Source organism: Oryctolagus cuniculus, chromosome 5 (genome assembly GCF_051225735.1).
Source record: "Oryctolagus cuniculus isolate XC-2025 breed Fujian yellow rabbit chromosome 5, ASM5122573v1, whole genome shotgun sequence".
Lineage (NCBI taxonomy): Eukaryota > Metazoa > Chordata > Mammalia > Lagomorpha > Leporidae > Oryctolagus > Oryctolagus cuniculus.
Window position 1 is genome coordinate 6119063 of NC_142871.1, and position 23108 is coordinate 6142170.

General features: G+C 36.9%; 1 protein-coding gene across 13 annotated transcripts in view; it reads left to right on the top strand.

Moving 5' to 3' along the window:
• Window positions 1-23108, top strand: part of PRKN (parkin RBR E3 ubiquitin protein ligase) — a 1393119-nt gene that overhangs the window by 89803 nt on the left and 1280208 nt on the right. Inside the window, exon 3 of one of the 13 annotated variants that reach the window (XM_051855167.3) lies at window positions 1342-1360. The exons of the other annotated variants lie outside the window; for them this stretch is intronic. Within the exon in view, the coding sequence (XP_051711127.3) occupies window positions 1345-1360 (16 nt within the window). The 5' untranslated portion in view covers window positions 1342-1344. The remainder of the gene's footprint in view (window positions 1-1341; window positions 1361-23108) is intronic. 13 annotated transcript variants of the gene reach the window in all.

Here is a 23108-nt window from a genome sequence, read left to right on the forward strand (position 1 = left end):
TGGCACCAGAAAAGTGTACTATCATAGATAGGTCCTTAACACCCACAGGGATGATTTCTGCTGATGGTAGGGGATGTCAGCAGCAACAGCAGGTACAATATTTAAAATTATGGAATCCCAGAGTATATTAATAAGTTGAACAATTCATTACCATGCATGTGGAAAAATGAGTATTAAGTAAACTAAATTACTAAATTGAAAATTTAATATATTTCATAAATAATAAAAGCATTTTAAAAACTGAGTAAAACCTTCATTTTGAAACCATTTAAAACTCACTGTATTAATAAAAGTCAGTATATTCATAGGCTAATAGTAAACATAAAGCCATTATTATTATTCATTTGCTTAGAATTTGGAAATAAAATTATAAACACCAGATATACGTGTCAGAACATTGCAACTTTCCACAAAAATACCCATTAATTGAAAGTACGTATGATTTTCTTTTATTTGCCTTCATGCTGAAGTATATCTGCAAGTGTTCTTATTTCCAGGTGAATTTAAAATTTGACAGCTCTTCTCAAATAACTGCACATAGTGGAAGATATGTTTGTTCTTCATTCTTATTGCCCAGCATCGTGTCTATGTCAGTTTTTATGTCTGATTAGGTATTGAGCCACTGCATCAGTATTGGATCTGAGAATATAAAATGGATAGGAAAGCATAAAACTTTTAATCCATGTTGTTAACTGTCAAATCTACTATATCCTTCAATTTTCTTGTGCTCTGCAATTAATTCAACAAATGTTCATATTTAAATTATGTTCAATTTAAGATGTTCAGAAAATTCAGATTCACTTCTAGTACTGTTCAGCCTTAAAATGTTCTTCTTTGGAAACTACTTAAAAGAAACCTTTTAAGACCCGAAGCTCATATAATCAAGATGGATCTTTCAATATGTTAAATTTGTTTAATGCTTTTTCTTTAAGGAAAAAATGTTTTATTACTTTGTTCTGATTTTTCAGTTTTAAGAATAAGGACACATTATTTTTTATAAGTTTTAGTATTTTTCTTGACGTCACCAATCTAAGTTTTCTAAACCACTTATATAGCATTTTTCCTTTATAATGTTTACAATTGGGACATGTTTTCCAAAAAAAAGCAAATATTTTGAATCATGATTTTAACCAATGATTTTATACTAATAGTTATGTTTTATATAGTATCAGTTTAAACATAATTTCAAGGCTAAGATAACTTCAAAATTGAGATTAGTATTAAATTAAGAAGAATATTTTAGATATTTTAAAAATTTCTAAATCATATAGAATACAAATTTTTACATTTCTATTTTTTATTTTTTGGATCATATCAATGAATGTGTTCGTATTTGGACAGTTTATGGAAGTGAATTGGGGTGAGTATGACTTTAGAAAAGTGTAAATATTCTGTGTGTTTATGAACTTTGCTTACAGGCTGAAATGCTACATATAACAGACAATTCTCTTACTTCTGAGCCAATATTCTCTGTGAAATAGAAATTTCTATTTCTTTTTTTTTGTCTTTTTTTTCTTTCTTTCTTTTTTTTTTAACTTGTATTTAGTAAATTTCCAAAGTACAGTTTATGGATTACGATGGCTCCCCCCCCATAACTTCCCTCCCTCTCACACCCCTCCCATCTCCCACTCTCTCTCCCATTCCATTCACATCAAGATTCATTTTCAATTATCTTTATATACAGAAGATTGATTTAGTATATATTACGATTTCATCAGTTTGCACCCACACAGAAACACAAAGTGTAAAATACTGTTTCAGTACTAGTTATAGCATTTCTAAAAATTATTACTAATATTGTCATTAGGGGAGATAATGACAAAGGAATATAGCTATGTAAATATTTTTGGTTTTTTTGAGAAAAAAGTGAAAAACAGAGAGACTAGGTAAAGTATTGGTTTGTTCAAGTCTCTGAAGAGAATGGTGAATTACGATGTGTAGATGGCATATTGTAGAATGTCTCAGTGAAGTGAGTTTTATTTACCATGTTTTATAATATCTGAGTCTGAAAGGAAATACTGAAATGTGTTAAGTTTTTAGTCAAGTTTTCATAGTTTTGATAGAGTTATTCACAAAACAATTCAAGGAAATAAATGAATCTCATGGAAACATGAGATGCCAAACATGACATCAGCACAAAACTAAAAAATGACTTCTTCAAGTTAGCATGATAAATTGATCTTAGAATTCTCAAAGACTCAGAGTGAACCAAGAATGATGCACGTTAGTCTTTACCTTCTGAGTAATCTGCCTAGGAGCAGAGATTCTGTTTCTCAGCAGAATACTGTCTCAGTTTTGGGTTGACCTTATCAAGTCCTTGACTATTTACTAAAACAAAACAAAAGAAACATTACAAACAAATAACCAAGGATCCCTGTTCCTCTCTTGTCAGGAGCTAGAGGTTCCTCACACTTGGGTGCCTTCCTTGGTCACTCTGAATAAATAAGCGACCAAGGATTGTTTCTCATGCTCCAGTGGTTTTCTCTTATTCAAGTGAGCAAATTTCCTCTGACAGCTCTTGATTTTTGCCTTTCCCAGATGTGATCCTGAATTTAGAAACACACTTTTCCCCCAGGACATACTTTGCACTTAATGCTGTCTTTGCATTCTCCAGGGGGACCTCTGGAAAATCACAAGGATGGTTCTTTTATGTTATAAGTGGAATGCTGGGAATAATGAGCTTGTTCGGGGTGGGGGGGGGACTCAAGCATGATGAATGCTGCATGAGGGCAGCGTCTCCGACTGCATCGTGCTTCTTCATGGGCGCTGGCTTCATTTCTGTTGTACAACATCTACATGCAGTAGATCATATGGTGATCTCCATACAGGTCACCATGCCTAGACTGGTAATGTAAAAATCTGGAACAAGATTTCTATTATATTCTTCACCTCTGTCTGCCCTGGGTGCCTCCCACAGAGGACTCAGGTCACCAGCTTTGGAAAGCTCCCCCTCATGTCACTTCTGCTGAAACAACCCACAGACAATTAGGATTTGCCTATGAGACTACTTAATCAATTCTCTTAAGATACCTTTCACAGGCATATTACCTTTTAGCAATTTCTAACTTTTTTGGACCATACTTCCTGATTAGTCAGGTGTGAAGGTTAGCAACATAACTAGATCTTACTTCTTGGTTAGGTTTTGTTCTTCTGTTCTTGCTCCACAGTGGCTGGACGTGACTCCATAACCTCGAAGCCTTATCTTAGCCAAACATTTGATGCTGTTCTTGTGTACTGATGTCACTGATATTTTTCCCCCTGTGACTCGTTTCAACAGAAAAGAGTATTGCCCAATATTCCCAATATTTGAATTAAGAATATATGAAAATTAGACCAATTTAGCATTAGCGTTTTTGTAAATATGTTAATATTTAAGCAATATGTAACTGTTACTGAGATTCAGCAAGTATCTTCATAATATTTAATTTTTTTCTGTAGTTTCCACTACCCCTCAGTCATAGTACTCAGACCAGCAGAACCATTTTAATTCTTACAGAAAGGCTTCTACCCAGGATGCTTTGTGACATGTGGCAGTTTGAGAGCCAGCTTTGTCTCTGAGATGTGCCTGCTGTCTTCCTGCTTCAGAGTTGGGGTACCATTCAGTGAATGTGCACAAAGAATTGAGGTTGGGAGGCTGGAAAGAGTGGTAATATTTCTTAGATCTCAGGCTCCCAGGCTCCCAGGCTCCCAGGCCCCAAACCTGCAGTGGTCATGCCGTTGAGGTATTCACCTCATGACTTTTAATGTTTCTCGTTAAATATGAAAACAGAGAAGAGAGATGGAGGAGAGAGAGAGGGATGTAAAGGGAAGAGGATGATAAAATAGAGTCTTACAGGCATCCTTCTTACAGAAACTCCCAGGCAGGCAACAGAGTTTGTATCATGGTTTCTGTTGCAAACACTGCCTACTGTAATAGAAACAATAAAGAGTGTAGGAAACATCTGTAGAGGAAATTGTATATTTTGGTAATTGAATTCATGACAGTTGACAGCCTTTCTTTAGACCCATGTCTATGTCCAATCCCATTTGTTAAAAATATGTAAGTGGTTGCCTGATACCTGTTATGGATGAAACTTGAGGCCTTTGAGCACCCACAGCTGGCATGTGTGAAGGGTGACATCAAGGTGAAGTATAAAATGTGCTTTGTTCTTTAGCATGTGCAAAATATAGAACTAAATAGCTGATGTAAAATACAGTGAAATCATTGAATTACAGAGAATGAAAGGGACATCAATCATCAGTATTAACAAGTGTGAATGTTGATATCTAGCAAAGTTCATCCAATTAAATGAATAGGTGTCCATTTCTCACCAGTGTCAGCAGTCATACTAGTGGCACAGCTGAACAAGACAATGAAATCTGCTCCTTGAGAGGTATGGAGGCAGGAAGACAGAGGTGTGTAAATGTGTTCCTACCATACGAGTGGTAAGAGTTTCAGCAGAAGTGACATGAGGGGAGCTTTCCAAAGCTGGTGACCTGAGTCCTCTGTGGGAGGCACCCAGGGCAGAAGGAGGTGAAGATACACTCAGGTCTGGGAATTCTGACTTCCTGGTCCAGGAAGTCTGTGTGTTCAGGAATGGCATTGCCACTGGAGCATTTTGCGAATGCTGGTTAGTTGCCTCCATGCCAAGTAGTGGTTTCTTCATGTGCTGCATTTTCTCTGTAATGCTCTCATTTCTTCTTTAGCATTTTCCATTCCTAATCATAAGTTACTAATGTTTAGCTGAATGTACTTTGCATGCCAAACCACTTGTACCTAGAACATTTGTGGCAATGATAAAAAGCGGTTTTCTAGGCTTTGCTATCTTTTTTAGTTCAGGGGGCATAGCCCTCCTGCTTCCCTCACTCCATTTCATCTTTCTGCCATTCCAGGTACATGCAGGGTCCCAAAGAAAGGGATATAGGACTGGCGACACCAGTGTTTGTGCTCACTGACACTTCCAATCAGGGAGTGGGTGCAAAACCAAGGCAATCTGCAGTCTCCAGGTCTATTTGAATTCCTGTTTTCACAAGTCAAAAACCAGCCAAGTGTGTGAAGGTCTATAAATCTGTTTTTATATGCACCAGAACTGCTCTAGATAGTGAAACTTTACAAATTATAATCTCTCCTTTCCCAGTGTCTAAATAGATGACTTATTTAAAGATTTAGCTTGATGATTTTGTTTTGATTTGTTTTTTGGGTTTTTATTACCTGAAAGGTAGAGAGACAGAGAAATGGAGACAGATAGAGACAAAGAGAGATCTCCATCTCCCATCTGCTGGTTCACTCCCCAAATGCACACAACATCAGAGGATAGGCTAGGTCAAATCCAGAAGCTGGAACTCAATCTGTGTCTCCCATGGAAGAGGGTGGGGAGGAACCCAAGTACTTAAGCTATCATCTGCTGCTTTCCAGGGTGTACCTTGGCAAAAAGATGGAATCAGGAGTGAGTCTGAAACTCAGATCTGGGTACACTGATAGGGGCTGTAAGTTGGCATCTTAATTGCTGTGCTAAACAGTCGTCCCTCCTGATGATTTATACTGTGAATACAGGCCCATGTAAGCTGTATGGTGACATAAGGAAGAATAGTGAATACTATAATATACATATTAATGATATATTCAAAAATCATGCAAACATAAAGTATAAATTATATATGACAAGTCTTGAAAGTTAAAACTATTTAATATTTTAAATTAAAATCATTTTCACACATGATTATACCTAAAAATTCTGTGAATTTCAGTTTTTTATATGTTTGCCACCAAGAAGATGATTATAAAATGTATTATTCTAGAGAAGTTAGCCTCATTACCTCTATTATATTAGAACTACCAATTGGATTTATATCCAAGGTTATATGTTATATTATACTTGTCTTGGGCACAGTTTTTCCTATCATTACAATTTTTGTTTTTGTCTTGTTTCCCTATATCTCTTCCTTATTACAGTTAAAGAAAATCATTCTTAAATAGCCCATCTTACAAGAAACTCCCAAGCAGGCCACAGAGTTGGTATTGTAGTTTGTTTTTGCAAAACTTGTTGCTACAACCGAAGCAATAAAGGCAATGAGTCCTCTAGCAGTAATTGATTGTTGACTGTGGTGATTTAATTTTGGCTTTAAATTTATGGACGACTTGATACAACATTATATGGACTGTAATGAAAGTCATTCCTCAGGCTTGTTGAAGACTAATGCAAATGACTCTGCTCTGAAGGTTTTATTTTTCTCCAGAAACATTGTGCACAGTAGGTCACTGTACCAGCCCTCCCAATGCACTATGTTAACAGTTTCATTAGTATGGTGGGTGGGTGCAAATCCTGATGTGTTTGAGTGAAGCTTTGGACAAGATGACCATTTTACCAGAAGAGCTTATGATTTCTTGAATTATACTTGTCACTTTACCGAAGGCCCTTTGAGCTGCTGCCCAACAGCTCTATAAAATTGTTGACTTTTTATTTTCCTTTTCAAACTCATTTTGCTTCCCCTGCCCCTGTTTTTTGTTTGTTTATTTTGCTTTTGCTTTGCACATTTGCAGTTCTGTTAGGGAAATATATTGTTCTGGATGCTAATGATCAATTTGGGGATCTGCTCCAATACAAGTGAAAGACAATATCATGTGTGTTGTGTATCTGTATCTTATTACGTTTGTGGTTAAAGATAGGAAATGGGGAAAATGGCCTTTTAAAATGATGGCAGAATTCACATACTATGAAGGAGACCAGGAATATTTCAAGTAGAGATCTTTGCCTCTGAATATGAATAATGTATACAAGATTCATGATAGAATCGTTATCAGAGAAAGAAATATCTTAAATCCTCATTACATGCTCTTTCTGGGATAGAAGTCACATTTCAGAAACAGGATTTTAGATAATGATCACCTCTACTACATCCAATGTATATTACATTGTCAACGATTGATGATAATGTGGACGGCTGCTCGCGCTAAGGCTGAGCAGAGAGATACTCAGAGTGGGATTGTTTTAAAAGAACTTTAATTACTAAGTTCCATTAGCAGTTTGAGCAGCCTGGGAAATCAAAGTAATTGATATTAGCTTTTCTGAAAATCTGCGCAGTTAGTAAGAAGAAAACCTGTTAGCTTGGCAGGGCAGTATCAAGCTTAGAAGAATTTGTAACTGTTTGTTAAAAGGGCTTTTTGGATATTGGTTAATTATTTCCTATACTCAGTAAAATTTTTGGCTTCTTATATACTATTATCATTTGACAAAAGTGACAGATCAATGTATGCATTACCAAAGTAAGACATTTATTTCATTTGAGATGTATAGATCTTTTATTTCAGTCAATACTTCTAGAACTTATTTAAGAGGACCATTGTGTACAGTAGATGCAAGTGAGGAGTCAGTCATGATCTCGGCTGGGTCAGGATTTGCGCGGAGGCTCAGCAGTTCAATTGGATAAAGAGTAGAGTTGTTACAAACACTTTCAGGTGAGAACAGAATTAAGTGTTTTATCAGGATTTTATACTTCAATTTTATTTTGATTTCATGTCATGTTCTCTGACATTCTATCCAACTGCTTAACTTTGAAAAAGTAATAATTGTTCTAGATTTCTTGAGTGATGAAATTCCAACTTATTTGAATGCTGTTTATCTCAACATTGTTTAAAGCACATGTTCTAAATTAGATATGGCTTATATAAAATAGATCATTTTTAAGAAATAACAAATTGCCTTCTAGATCAGAAGCTGTTGTATAACCTTAAATGTCTGCCTGCTGCATTTCATCTCCAGGCTCTCAGATGTTCATGGAGAATATCGAAATGTTGACTTAAATTAAAATGATTGCAATATTTCAGTTTGCTGAAGCTTTTATCAAGTAATTAACCTGAATTTAATATAAAGCATCATTCCTTTAAATATATGTGCTGAATAGCCAATCTTCTTGTAATAGACTATTAAAAATATGAATGTTAGTAGTTAAAATAAGATTGTTTCAAAAGAATCAAATCTCGGGGGAAACCATGCTACAGTTAATAAGAAGTAGCAGCTGTAAAATCTCTGTAGTGATTTGTAGGTGATTAACAAAAGGACTAACAGACCATATGGTCAACCATTTTGTATTACTTCTTTTTCCACACACAAAAAATGTTGTACAACTGGACTTTTCTTAATTAACTCTGTGTCAAAACTTTGATTTATGTGGTGTATTCTATATTCAACTAAAATATAATTTATAACTATGTCACTATTTGGGAATATTTTATGCCCAATATGTAAATGAAAGATATAGCAAGCAAAAGTGTTTCTTGTATCTGAATTGGGTAGTTGGAAATTCCTGAAGTATCAGATTATTCTTTTGCTATTCATTATAGATTATTTTCCAATGATTAGTTTTAAATTAGACATTTTATAGTGACTCCTATCATAGAGTTTTCACATAGTAAAATACTCAGAATTGTAAGAGACATAATTTAGTACAACTGCTTTATAAAAATACTTTCACTGAGTTAAAGTTAAACATTAAATCACATCATTTTGAACTGTACTCCTGTCTCTTTTGCAAAATTAAAAGCCATTGTTCATTAAAGCACCCATTGGACCTTATATTATTGTTGGACCTTGGATTACTGTTGAGCTAGTACTTGAAAACCAATACAGTCATGCCAGGTCCACTTTTAGTTTTTCTTTTTTAATATTTATTTATTTATCTGAAAGGCAGATTTACAGAGGCTGAGGCAGAGAGAGAGAGTGGGAGAGAGGTTTTCCATTTGCTGGTTCACTCCCCAAATAGCTGCAATGGCTGCACTCCCCAAATGGCTGCTGGGCCCATCCATGTCCACTCTGAACCAGTGACCATATGGGACTACAGGTGGTGGCTTTACCCACTACACCACAGCACTGGCCCCCAATTTAGGTGTTTTTTGTTGTTGTTGTTGTTGTTTTTTTTTTTTTGACAGGCAGAGTGGACAGTGAGAGAGAGAGACAGAGAGAAAGTCTTCCTTTTGCCGTTGGTTCACCCTCCAATGGCTGCCGTGGCTGGCGCATCGCGCTGATCTCAAGCCAGGAGCCAGGTGCTTTTCCTGGTCTCCCATGCTGGTGCAGGGCGCAAGCACTTGGGCCATCCTCCACTGCACTCCCGGGCCATAGCAGAGAGCTGGCCTGGAAGAGGGGCAAGCGGGACACAATCTGGCGCCCCGACCGGGACTAGAACCCGGTGTGCCGGCGCCGCAAGGCAGAGGATTAGCCTATTGAGCCACGGCGCCAGCCCCAATTTAGTTTTAATCATCCTATGTAGCAGCCATTTGGGGGGTGAATGAACAGAAGGAAGACCTTTCTGTCTGTCTCTCCCTCTCACTGTCTCACTCTGCCTATCAAAAAAAAAAAAAAAAAAAAAAAAAAAAAAGAAGAAGAACCTGGAAACCTAAATATGAGACATCTTCAAAAACTTTATGAAAAATGTGTATTATGAAAAACTGAAGCTTGCATTTCAGCACAATTTTTGCACCAAAGTAAACTGATCTTTTAATTCCATTTTCCATGAACTTTTTGAAGCCCTTGTATAGCCTTCATCTTCCAAATGGTAGTGTCACAATAATACATTCTGACTTTGGTTGCAAGCAGTGCTTACTGTCTTTGGCAGTATCATGAGAGACTTTGCTAGACCCTACCCAGTTGTAAATAAGTCATTCATTCACCAAGATATGTCAAGCTTGTATAGGTCACAGTCTGTCTGAACTAGGATATTCTTTATCTCTTGGAGAAAACAGATGATGTCTCTCTTGCAAGTTGATACTAAAGAAATAGTTGGAGCAAATTTCCTAGTATTTTATCCTTTCTCCCCGCCTCATCTGTAAAAGAGGGAATTGTGACATTTTTCATGGAGGCACTGTGAGATGTAAAGTAATTTTCAGGGCTTTGCAACTAGATAAGTGTTATATAAGTTTTGGATAAGTTTTTTTCCAGCAGGCAACTGGTGTATATATTTTACACAGACACACACACACACACACACACACACACACGGTGGTGCAAGACTGGAGAAAACACAGCAGGGGAGATTCAGAGTGCAACAGATGATGAGGGTCTGTTTTCAGCTTGAAAGAGAGGGTCATGCCTTACTGAGAAAGTGATATTTGAACAAAGATTGAGGAAGACGCTTCTCTTCTCACCTTGGAGAGAGGGCCATGAACACCGGCTGCCACACTGCTGCGCTGCTATGGCAAATGAAGGCAGATGCAAGCTCAGTGTTCCCTACTCCCAGGATAAAACTGCACTGTGCAGAGGCATGTTTGGAAATGACTGCTGGTGGTTAACCTACACTGGACTCTTGTGCCTGACATCAGCTCCTCACTTTAACAGCATCTTTGATTCCACCCTACCTCTTATATCAATCCAGATAGTACAACCTGCGCTGGTAACAGCTCCAACGACAACAATGTTTCTTGCCTGGCTGTAGGTTCACCAAGGGTTGGCAGCGGCATAGCTCTTATTGGCTTCCTCAGGACAGAGGCCCAATGAGCTGGTTGGGTGTGGAAAATGTCCAGCCTTATGATACGGGTATGAGAGATCACAGCAAGCTCTTCTGCTTCCATTTCGCCAGCCAAAGCAAGGGGTTTGCGCAGGTTTCTACCTGAGTAGAGAAGGGAAGCACAATCCTCCAGCAGGGGAGGCATAGCAGGAAGTGGCAGCAAGTGGTTTGAACACTAATTAATTTTCCGCACTCAGCTATTAGTTGTGTTTCCCTTCAAAATGCAACACAGGCCCTTTCCCTCTTGAGTTACACAGGCCTGCTTTGTTACCACATTCCCAGGGTGTCCACTTCTCTGAAGTCCATCTGTGTGCCCTACACTTGTGTGCTGGCTTTCTTCCTCCTCTGAGTGGCTGGAATCCCAATATGCTTTTAAGACACAGCTAAGTAACATGCTTCCTCTTCCTCCAGTTAATCCGCTTAAATGCTGCAACCTACATTAGCCTGCTGTGGTTTTAGTACTTTACAATATGCCTTCAGCTTCATAAGAGGGTACTTTGAGAAGTTCATGGAAATTGAGATAAAAGATGAGTTTATGGGGCCGGCGCTGTGGGAGCAGGTTAATGCCATGGCCTGAAGTGCCAGCATCCCATATGGCCACTAGTCAAGACCCAGCTGCTCCACTTCTGATCCAGTTCTCTGCTATGGCCTGGGAAAGCTGTAGAAGATGACCCAAGTCCTTGGGCCCCTGCACCCACGTGGGAGACCCAGAAGAAGCTCCTGGCTCCTGGCTTCGGATGGGTGCAGCTCTGGCCATTGCAGTCATTTTGGGGAGTGAACCAGTGGATAGATGACATCTCACTCTCTCTCTTGCTTTCTGCCTCTCCTCTCTCTGTGTAACTCTGACTTTCAAATAAATAAATAAATCTTTAAAATAAAAGATGAGCTTATTTTGAATCAGGATTTTTTAATCTATGCGTATGATGAGTCTTCAGAAAGTTCATGAAATATATATTATGAAAAAACTTTGCATGGATTTCAAGTTTTTTGCATCTAAATGAACATCATATTTTAATTGCATTCTTCCACAAACTTTGAAATTTGCTCTTACGTGATTTATATTTGAACTTACAGAGATTAGGAATTGTGTCCTGTTCTTCCCATGTGGCCCTCAAAGGACCCCATACTATTTTGGTTACACAAGGATGTTTAAAAAATGAGTTAATAATTTGTTTAATAATTTAAAATACATATTTATGGAAATCATATTTCTACTAGTAACAAAAATATAAGAGGAAAACCTTTTGTTCAGTGCTTATCTTGCTGTTTGTGACCTGTTCCCAATATTGGAGTGGCTGGTTCAGGTCCTGGCTGCTCCACTTCTGATCAAGCTTCCTGCTAATGCACAGCCTGGAGCAGAAGATAATGGCTCAGATGCTGAGGTTCCTGCCATCTGCATGGGAGACTCAGGCTGAATTCTGGATTCCTGGCTTCAACCTGGCCCAGTCCTGAGAGTTGTGTGCATATGAGGAGTGAACTAGTGGTTGACAATCTCTGTTTGTCTCTATCCAATAAAATAAAAAAATAAAAATAAAAATAAATACGAGTCACAGATACCACCCTCCCCCACTAATTTGGTAGACAAGTGGATTTCAGTCTCTTTTGAGGAAATAGATACCTTTGCACCGTCTCAGGACTCTGAGGTACCAAGGCTTTTCTGCACCCACTTCTGGCCTCCTGAAGCAAAGCAACTCCATTTTAGTTTTTCGACATATGTGTATATTTGTATTTGGAAATTAGATTCTTCTGCCAGATTTTTTTGGGAATCTCTTTTAAAATTTACAAACAGAAAGAACCTTACTAAGAATGCATTTTTTGTGTGTAAGACACAGTCCTTTTGATTGCTCAGACCTGTTGGACACCAGCCTTGAGATTTAGCACAAATGAGCATAGGAACACATCAGAGCCAAGCAGAGAGCAGCTTGCCATGTGACGGGGAGGCTGCTGCTCTCCTGCCACTCTCCGACCTTGACAGCCTCCTCTTGGGAAACGATTGATCTGTGCAGCTGCTGGAGGAGAAGCTTACCTTGTTTTAAGACACTGAATTTCTTCTGCACCTCTGTTACTTTTGTTAAGTTTGGAAACATAAAAAAAGAAATAGCATTTAGTGTCAGAAAGCTTAAGTGAACTTTAAATTCTAGAGTGCTTAGTGCAGCAGTGTTTGCAGATAATGGCAACATTCATCTATGAGATGGCTGATCCCTGAAACCCTTCAGAAAGTGCATCAGTGTACATATTCCTTTGAAATTAACAGAAAACCAAGTTTTCCTTATAAAGTTTCTGTTTTAGAAATGTTAACATTTTTAAAAGTAAATGATTCCCTCAAAATATATTCTTTCAAAGATGAAGGTCACTGGATTCTACTCTCAGTGTCAGGCTGACCTGAAGAAGCCTACAAATAAGAACAGGAAAGAAGTCAAAAGTGAAGCTGATTATTGTGTCTCTTGTTTGAATCAGCAGGCTAAACACACTAGCTTCATTCTCTTTTCTCATATGGTAGCATTAAGGAGTGGAAAACATATTTTTTCACAGGGAAATCCTACACTGAACATTGGAGAGTGCCCAGGAGTGTGATTCATAAGACATTTTGCACATAAAATGGTGTTCATCTTATCTGGCAATCACTGGAGTCACCAGCTTAGCTGCATGATTTTCTGCCCCGTGAAACCCACAGAACATTCTGGCTATTGCTGTCTCTTTCAGTCTTGGAAGAAGGCTTTGAAATAATGTTTTTCACAATGTAATTGAAGCAATTTGAGCTACCTACAAGAATTGTCATCATTTTTCATTTAGAGCATCAGATCTAATGGTCATCATATATTTAAAGGAAAACTATCCATAAATGAGCAGGGAGGATAACTGGTACCAGAATATGTGAAGTTTAGAGAATACAAGACACTTTAAAAAACTGTCTAATTGTCACCCTCAGGGTGTAATAGCTGTAAAAGGCTATATAATGAGAAAGGAGAAATCAGAACAAGAAATTTCCAAGAAATAAGTGATGATTACCAAAGTAAAAATTTATTAAACCATATGATACACAAAAAGAGAGTATTGTTGAAACTTAAGCTTGTTTTTAAATCTTCAGATTAAATAGAAAATTAACTCTCAATACAGAAAGATGAGAAAATGGAACATAGAAAAGCTAAAAGCAGTAGTGGATAGTTAGTAGATTCAACATCTGATTAATATAACAGAAGACAACAGGAGGCAGAGAATACAGTGTACTGACAACACTGTTTTTAGAAGCTGAAGAAATGCTGTGTATCAGCTAACTTTTGTTGTGCAACAGATGAATACAGAGCTGAGTAGCTTGAAACAGTAAGCATTCATGTAGCTTATGTGTTTGTGCTTTGGCTGGTAGGGTTCGCTAGCTGTTTTCACTCCACTCAGCCCATGTAATGCTGGTTGGTGGAGGATTGCCTGGGGATTGGCTGATAGGAGATGAGCTCCCTCCCGTGAATGCCCTCCTTCACATGACTGGTGTTGAATGTTGCCTTGAGGATGGGAGTAACTGTGCTGCGTGTCTCATCAGCCTGGCGGTCTTGGCTTGCTCTGTTGGCAGCAAGATTCCTAATAGATTCATGAGTGCAGTTTCCAAGGCTCTTGCTTTTTCAAGTCTGCTTACTTTCTTTTCTGCTGTCCCATGGGCCCAAGCAAATGACCTGAGCAGGTCCAGAGAGCACTGTATGGGCTGTACCAAAGATATGCATTAATTGGTGCCATTAATCTCTTCAATCAACTACAGACATCACTACTCAGATTACAAATATGGCAAGCAGGATGGATAGCATGAACCATATATAGACATATCTTGGTGAAATTTCCAAATTATCAGGTTAAAAAAGATGATGTCACTATATTTCAATGAGAATGAAATCTGTGCAAGAATCAAAATTAGGCTAATATCGGATTTTTCATCAGCAACAGTAGATCCTAGATGCTCTCAAAGCAGTATTTCCAAAAACCTGACAAAAAATTAATGTAAATGTAGAATTCTGAGAAGAATGTAAAGATTGGTAAATAATGTATATGTGAAAATTTATTGAGTGATAATCCAAAAAATTGTGTGTGAAAGGATGGCATATGATACAGGAAAAGTGGTACTTGAATATAGCCTAGGAGAAACTTCTGTAACTAAAAGGGAATTAAAAGATAATCCACTGTAGCCTGGAACATTGAAATTTCTCCTTAAGGCAGTAAGACCTTAGTGTTGGATAAATTTTTCTTCCCTATGGGTCTATTTATACTACATGATTCTTTGATGAATAATATTCAGTAGCCATAATGCTAGAAATGTTGCTAATATTAGGTTTAATTTTGTACAAATTGTGCACTAAGCATTGGAAACTAAATCATTGTCTTGATGTTAGAGAGAACAGTATAATTAACAATAACAAGATGGCAGTACATGGAAACAGTGGAAGGAAGCATGTCTACAATGATTTCTTATTTTCACCGAAACGGCAGAGGTTGATAAGTTTACAAAAAAATTTAAGTATAGATTGCTTGGAGTTATAAATAACTAGTGGAGGAGCTAAAACTAAAACATAAGTACCAAAAGTCAGGAGGTGAAAGAGGAAAGAATGAGATAATGAATATAAGTGCTTGCAATTCCTCATAACCCATGGAAGACAATAAAAATGCACTGCTCAAAGTAGATAAATTAAGAAATAATATCCGGGGCCGGCGCCGTGGTGCAGCATGTTAATGCCCTTGCCTGAAGTGCCGGCATCCCATATGGGCACTGGTTCTAGTCCCGGCTGCTCCACTTCCCATCCAGCTCTCTGCTATGGCCTGGGAAAGCAGTAGAAGATGGCCCAAGTGCTTGTGCCCTTGCACCCGTGTGGGAAACCCGGAAGAAGCTCCTGGCTTTGGATGGGCTCAGCTCCAGCTGTTGTGGCCTTCTGGGGAGTGAACCATTGGATGGAAGACCTCTCTCTCTCTCTCTCTGCCTCTCCTCTCTCTTTCAAATAAATAAATAAATCTTTAAAAAAAGATAAATAATATCAGTTAAAAAGCAACACATAAAACTATAATGATATCTTTCTTAATGTATAGGCACAATTACCTTTATCTTTATTAAAATACAAGATTGAACAGAGAAGACACCCTTATTAATTAATCATTATTAAATAAACTATAGCTCATCTATAAAATGGAAGCTATGTATTTGTCAGAATGAGAGAGGATATCTGTGGTACATTGCTTGGTGAAGAAGGAAGCAGTAGAAGAATACAAAGAAGTACCATCTAAATATATTTTAGTCTGCCTGCCTATCTGCGAGTGCGTGTGCGTGTCTACATAGATTGAAAAGGCCAAACAAAGAGATATCAGTTCTTCAGTATTGTTCTTTTTCATGCATCCTTTAAATTTATAAGAACACACCAATGTTCAAAGTCGCTTTCTCATGCCTTCAGTCTGACAGCAACACCAAGATATATGTACTGAAATCATAATTCTCCTTTGTAATATTAATCATTATGTAAGGGATTCATTTTCAAATATTACAATTGCTCCTAATGGTTAATTCTACAAATTCACATTCCTGAGGCTTTGTGCATAATTTCCACATAAACCAACTCTTTGGAGAATGAGATCTTTATGTTGTTGTACAACATATGCATCTGAAGTAGCATATGCAGTTTTTCTAAGTTTGTTTTGTCTCTTTTCTTCTAAAGGAGTTCTCTGCTCTTGTCAAGTTCCAATAACCAGAACATATCTTTATTGAACTAGCCTCTTTGGGCATTTTGTTCCCTCACACTTTTTCGATGTGACTTTTTTTTAAAAAAAAAGATTTTATTTGAGAGGTAGAGTTAGAGATTTTCCTTCCATTGGTTCACTCCCACATGGTCACAACTGTTGGAGCTGGGCCGATCTGAATCCAGGAGCCAGGAGCTTCTTCCAGGTCTCCCATGTGGGTGCAGGGGCCCAAGGACTTGGGCCATCTTCTACTGCTTTCCCAGGCCACAGCAGAGAGCTGGGTTGGAGGTGGAGCAGCCAGGACTAGAACCGGTGCCCATATGGGATGCTGGCACTGCAGGCAGAGGATTAACCTATTGCGCCACGGGGCCGGCACCAAGATGTGACTTTATAAAGGGGGACATTAAACATTACTGTGATGTCACTGTGAAAAACAGTATGGAGATTTATTTAAAAACTAGAAATAGACTTGCCATATGATCTAGCAATCCCACTTCTGAGCATATATCTAAAAGACATGAATACCTTGTATCAAAGAGGTACCTGTACCACATGTTTATAGCAGCATGGCTCATAGTAGCCAAATATGGACTCAACCTAGGTGTCTATAATCAAATGAATGGATAAAGAAAATATGATAAATATATACACAATCAAATATTATTCAGCCATAAAAACTAATACAACTCTGTCATTTGTATCAAAATGTTTGCAACTGGAAGATATCATGTTAATTAAAATGAGCTAGACACAGAAAGACAAATACTGCATATTCTCTGTCACATGTAGGAGCTAAAATATTTTTACAGAATCAAAATATAATAAAAACTACAAATATAGTTTTTGTAAGCTTTGTTTTAATCTTTGTCAAATTTTAGGAATTATATACTACTATAGTTTTAATGATCTGTGACTTTTAAAATTCATTTTATATGCATGAAGTTGAACATCTCTTTATTTGTTATTGTTTCTGGGCCTTGCCTAAATTCCTGCTGAACTATTGTCTTTTTACTTTTTATTTATTGAACTTTATATTTAGTGGAGCACAATGCCTTGGACTATAATGTAAATTAAAAATATGTTGTCTCAAAAAAGTAAAAAAAAATTACTGTGATGTCATTATCTTCCTTCATAGTACATATTTAAATTGTGCTTGTAATTTCAACACTCTATAGCAATATATCAGTGGTAAATGGTAGAAAGAAAGAAAGGAATTAAGGCATAGAATTAAGGTTCAAGGAATTTAAAAAAGGCTTTTAAGGAATTTAATTAAGGTTAAAGGAAGAGTTAAATGAACACACAATCATAAATCACATATAAATTTGGATAGTGGTTTGATAAATAGTTGAGTTCGGTTTTATACTGTGTTCTGGGTGAGTTCTGACCTCGGTAAAATCCTTTGAGTCTGTTTTCCCACCAGGAGTAGTGTTTTCAGACTTTCTTCTGCAGTTCCCACACTAAGAAATCCACTCTGTATCACAAACCAATTCTGTCAGTATGTAGAGAAGTTTTGTGAAACAATATTTACTTGTATTACATGTAATCAATATTTTCTATTTAACTTTAACCTATTTTTTTGCAGATCTTTTTTATTGCTGTATTGTATTCTATTGTATGATATTTGGTAATTCAAACTATCCATTCAGGTGATGAACTTCCACTTTGCGATAATTATGAGCAACACCACTATTATCATTGAAGCACAGGCTTTTGCTTGAACATAAATTTTGATTTTATGTGGGTCAATGAAATAGAATAGGACTGCTGTGTTGTATGGGAAGGAATATTTAACCCTGTAGGGAACTGCCAAACTGTTTTCCAAAAATGTATTAGTTCCTAGTTATCGTGAATACTTACTAGCCTTTAAAATTATCAGTGTAAAGTTTAAATCGTTAAGCTCTTCTGACAGGCATGTTGGGGATGTTAGGATTTTATTTACATTTCTTTTATTACGAATGATGTTGAAGATCTTTAATATGTTCATTTGTTATTCATACATCTTCTTTCATAAAGTATTATAAGCATTTGCTCATTTTTAAAATTGACTTGTTTCTTAATATTCTTCTTGAGTTTGAGACATTTAAATGTATGCTATATATAAATTCTATATCAGATATGTGATTTGTAAGTATTTTCTTACAGCCCATGATTTGTCTTTTCATTGTCATAATCACATTTTTTGAAGAACCAAATTATTTATTTTTAAAGTGTTTATCAATCATTTTTAATTGATTTTACGCTTTTGAATCTTAGATATCTTTTCCTAACCCAAGTTCATAAAGAATTTCTCTTATTTTCTCCTAAAGGCATTATCATCTTACTTTGGACCTGAATCATTTTGAGTTAATTTTTACAAATGACATGAATGTAGATTGTAGTTTATATTTTGCACATGGATATTCAAATGATTCAGCACCATTTGTCAAAAAAGATATTTTCTCTCCATTATGTTGTCTTTGTAGTTTTGTTGATAATCAATTGATCACTCTAATTCTGTTGATATGCTTTTTTAAAATTTATTTTATCTTTTTCATTTTAACTTTTAATCTTAATTTTAATTTTTAATTGGTTTTTAACAGAGTCAATGGACTTTGAAGATACAATTGCAAGAATATAATAATATTTCCTTTCTTCCTCCCTCCTTCCTTCTCTCTCTCTCTTTTTAGTTTTTGAGATAATATATTTTAAATTTACATTACAGTAAAAAGTTCTAATACTTCATCATTTTATTTAAAAACACAATATCTGCTGCCCACTAACACATCAGGATTATTATTTGAAAATACTGGAATAGTTAGGTATAAGGTCCATTTTGCCAGAAACATTATTTCAGTAGTCTTAAAGAATTTAACCTTCATTTGAAAAATTATAAAATGTTATAAAAGTATTATTTTTATGTAGCAGTACATCAAGCCTTGTTGATGTATTCAATTGAAATGTATTTGGTATTTTAGTGTCACTGTACAGAGAATCCTTTACTTCTTAAGACCTTGAAGTGATCCTGTTTCTTCCCAGTGGCTTTCTGATGCCTTGAGAAAGTGTGGCTTTCTTACTTCAAATGAATTTTGGACACAATTGTGTTGCTAGAGTATTGGTTTTTCTCCCCACATGTAATATCCCCAAAGCCTAAAACAAGATGTTTATCTTTTTGATAGACAAGCAATTAACTTTAAGGGTAGGGGGAGGGATTTCAAGGCAGTAAAGCACATCTGTTAGGACATTGGAAATAAATAGGAATTTCTGACAGGCAAACATTATAGCCTTGTTATTTGTTATGCTGCAGCTAAGGCTATGTCAGCATTTTTATTATAAACCTCAGGGATTATCAGTGCAATAAACTCCTTTTGGACTGAGACTTATTTAGATTCAGAGCTTACTCAGGAAGAACCTTTGCTTTTCTGAACACCAGAGAGTGTTTCTGCTTCCCTCTCTTAAAGGAGGACTGGGCCTCCCATAATTACATAAACATATGAAATATTTGATTTTTTAAACTGACTCATTGGTTATTAAATATATTATTTGCTATAAAGGCAATGTAGATACTGATTGGCAATGAAGCTACTGATTAATGCTTAAATATTTATTTCTGACTAAGTCATGCAGTGGTAGATTTTTGAGAGAGGTCAGGCCATTCACCATTATCCTGTTATCCATGCATTGGTAAGATTGACTACACACTTCATAACAACCTTTCCTTATGATTTCGAAATGTGAGTAGTTAGTGATTTTCTATTATTCCTGTCCTGAAGTGTTTCAAACAGTTTAGAAAATTATTTCAGTTGCAGAGAGAAAGAAGCACAGGACAGTGTTTTAACTTTTTTCACATTAAAATATGAAGACACCAAAGAATAGTGTTTCACATTGAAAGTATGGGTTTTATCCATGAGTCTATTGCTTACTAACCCATTTCCTGGAAAAATGCCTACAGATTGCTGTGCCTCAGATTCCTAGTGAACAACAAATTCTGATAGTGATTATTCAGTATTATTGGGCTGCTGTGATCTTTCAATGAACTAATACACAGAAACTCCATGGAACAGTGCCCGGATAGAGTAAGGATTAGGTAATGTTATTAGTCCTGGTAGTGCCATTGCTTGTTTGTTATTCTTATCATTCTATATTTCATCAGAGTATCATAGGAAAAAATAATTTTCTAAGTTAAAAATCATGCTAAGTACAATAAACCAGACACAAAAAGACAAATACTGCTCATGGAATCTATGTGGAATCTAAAAACGTTGATTAGAAGCAGAGACTAGAGGGGTAGTCACCTGGGCCCAAGGGATAGGGGAGTAGACTCTGTTAGTCAGTGGGAACAGAATTCCAGGGAGACAGGAGGGAGAAGTCTGAAAGATCAGTTGCTCAGCATGGTGACCACAGTGAACAATGATGTATTGTGTATTGTCTATTTCAAAACTGCTAATAGAGAAACTTTTAAACAGTCTCAGCACAAAACATGATCAGTAGATGAGGTATAATTAGCTCAATTTAATCTTTCTACTACACACATATATATGTTTTCAGTTTATATATATGTATGTACATGTATATGTATGTATGTGTGTATGTATAATCCCCATAATGTTATATTGTTGTTACTTATCAATTAAATGTTAAAAACAAAGTTTTAATGCCATTACATTTGAAAAATGTGATCCAAAGACTTTAGGTAGGTCCCTCCTATATACTATTTACTTATTGTTTAATTATGCAGTTGTTATCTGATCACTGAAATGTAGTATTTTCAGAAAAAATTTAACTCTTATGGAATAAAATTCCTATTTTTAAGTGTGAGGATTTTTGTGTTCCTAAGAGCTTTATTTAAAAGTCTTATTCCTGCTGATGTTGCTAACTCTAGAAAAGCATTCCTCTATTATATTGTGAAGTACAGCAAAGGAAAAATGCTGTTACATAATGTATATGTCAGAGTATATCAAAATAGTGTTATATTATGTAAGACTTTCTCATGCCTCAATTCAGAGGAATAGCAATTTTGTGCTGTACAAATAAACTGATTGATAGAAGATAGCTGGATAAAGCCATACTATTGAACAGACATACTTGACTATTCATACACCATTTCACCTTCAATATAAAAAGGGTATGGTTACAGTTTGAAAACGATGTGCTGCGTATCTTATGGTGGGAGGTGGAGTATACATATATAGAGCATCATGGAACTATTGTATGATCTTTCCTGGAATGCAATGTGAGTTTTGTTCTTTATACAGATAGTAAAGGTGGTTTTTGACAAGGTGATTTTAATGGTAGCCATGGGGGTAGGGGAGAAGTTGCAAACATTGCTAAGTCTACGGATTCAGGGAGTATTGATGGACTATTGAGCAAGTGTATTAGGTACCGACAATACAAGTGTGACTGAGGGGCCGGCGCCGTGACTCACTAGGCTAATCCTCTGCCTGCAGCGCCAGCATCCCATATGGGCGCTGGGTTCTAGTCCCGGTTGCTCCTCTTCCAGTCCATTTCTCTGCTATGGCCTGGGAAGGCAGTGGAGGATGGCTCAAGTGCTTGGGCACCTGCATCCGTGTGGGAGACCAGGAGGAAGCACCTGGCTCCTGGCTTTGGCTCAGCGCAGCACCGGCCATAGCGGCCATTTAGGAGGTGAACCAACGGAAGGAAGACCTTTCTCTCTGTCTCTCTCTCTCTCACTGTCTAACTCGGCTTGTCAAAAAAAAAAAAAAAAAAAAAAGTATGACTGAAATGAGCAAGCTGCTTTTCCTCAGTGGGCTGACTCTATGATAATGAAACAGAGGGTTTCTCCATCATGGGCTGTTGTGGAATGATGCTTAGAGCAAGGTCTTGAGAAGGCACTGGGCTCAGGGTGGCACCAGGAGAATGTGGGTAGATAGCCTCTGATCAAAGGAGGTAGCCCATTCAGTCCTGGGAGGGAAGGAAAGCACAGGTTTCAGTGCAGTACCATTGGTGTGCAGCTAGGAGTGATGGCGTTCCTTGGTGATGGTTGTGAATAGCCAGGCACAGAGTTTCCAGGTATAAAGCTTTGTTTCTATGGGGCAATAGTAAATGATATTTAGGACTAAAGAATGATTCCATTGATTAAATATTAGTGCATCTATACTGCTGTTTGATAATAGATGATCAACTGAATTGAATGAATAGGCGAATGAGTTTCTGAATGAATAAATAAAACTTATCACCCAGACACCTGTAACTAACTGTGCTCTATAGTTTCTTCTTTGTCTCTCTTCTTTCCTGGACTGATTTTGTATTGAATTCTCCAGAGCCCCTAAGCAAGACCTGTAGTAGCATATTTGATTACCAGTTAATGGTGTCATAAAGGGAGGTGTGAGTTATGGTCCTTTCCAGATGGCATTAAACTTGGACTATAGGCAACAAAGCCAACCGGTAGGAAGAATCATTAGGCGATGCTGGAGCTGGCTATGCTGGAGTGGTGTGCATTGCCCCAGATACCTTCTGTATTCCTTCCACTCTACACCAAGGGTGCCTGATAGGTGTGTTCAGAGGTACACCTGGATTCAATACCCCATGTCCCCACCAAATTCATCTAGTGGAAATGGAATGTTTAATTAGGAAGGTGGCCTGGACCACATAACAGTATGGAAGCTGAAACCAGTTTAAGACTTACACATTAAGTGGCACCTGTAACTTGTTATGTCAGGGAAGTACTAGTAAACATCCTCAAAGTAAATATACTCAAGCTTACAGAATATTCATTAAAAATTGTGAATTTTACACTCAGGTTGTATAGTTTTGCAAGGCACATTTTGGAGGGAGAAATTTTTTTACTGATAAAAAATAGTAAACTTGGAGCAATATAAATTGTATTATTGTTACTTAAAGTACAAGCTAATATTTTGCAAGCACTCTATTTTTTTGCTGTTTTTAATCATCTCATTAAGACATAATGATCTTCTTCCAGCTGAGGTGTCTAA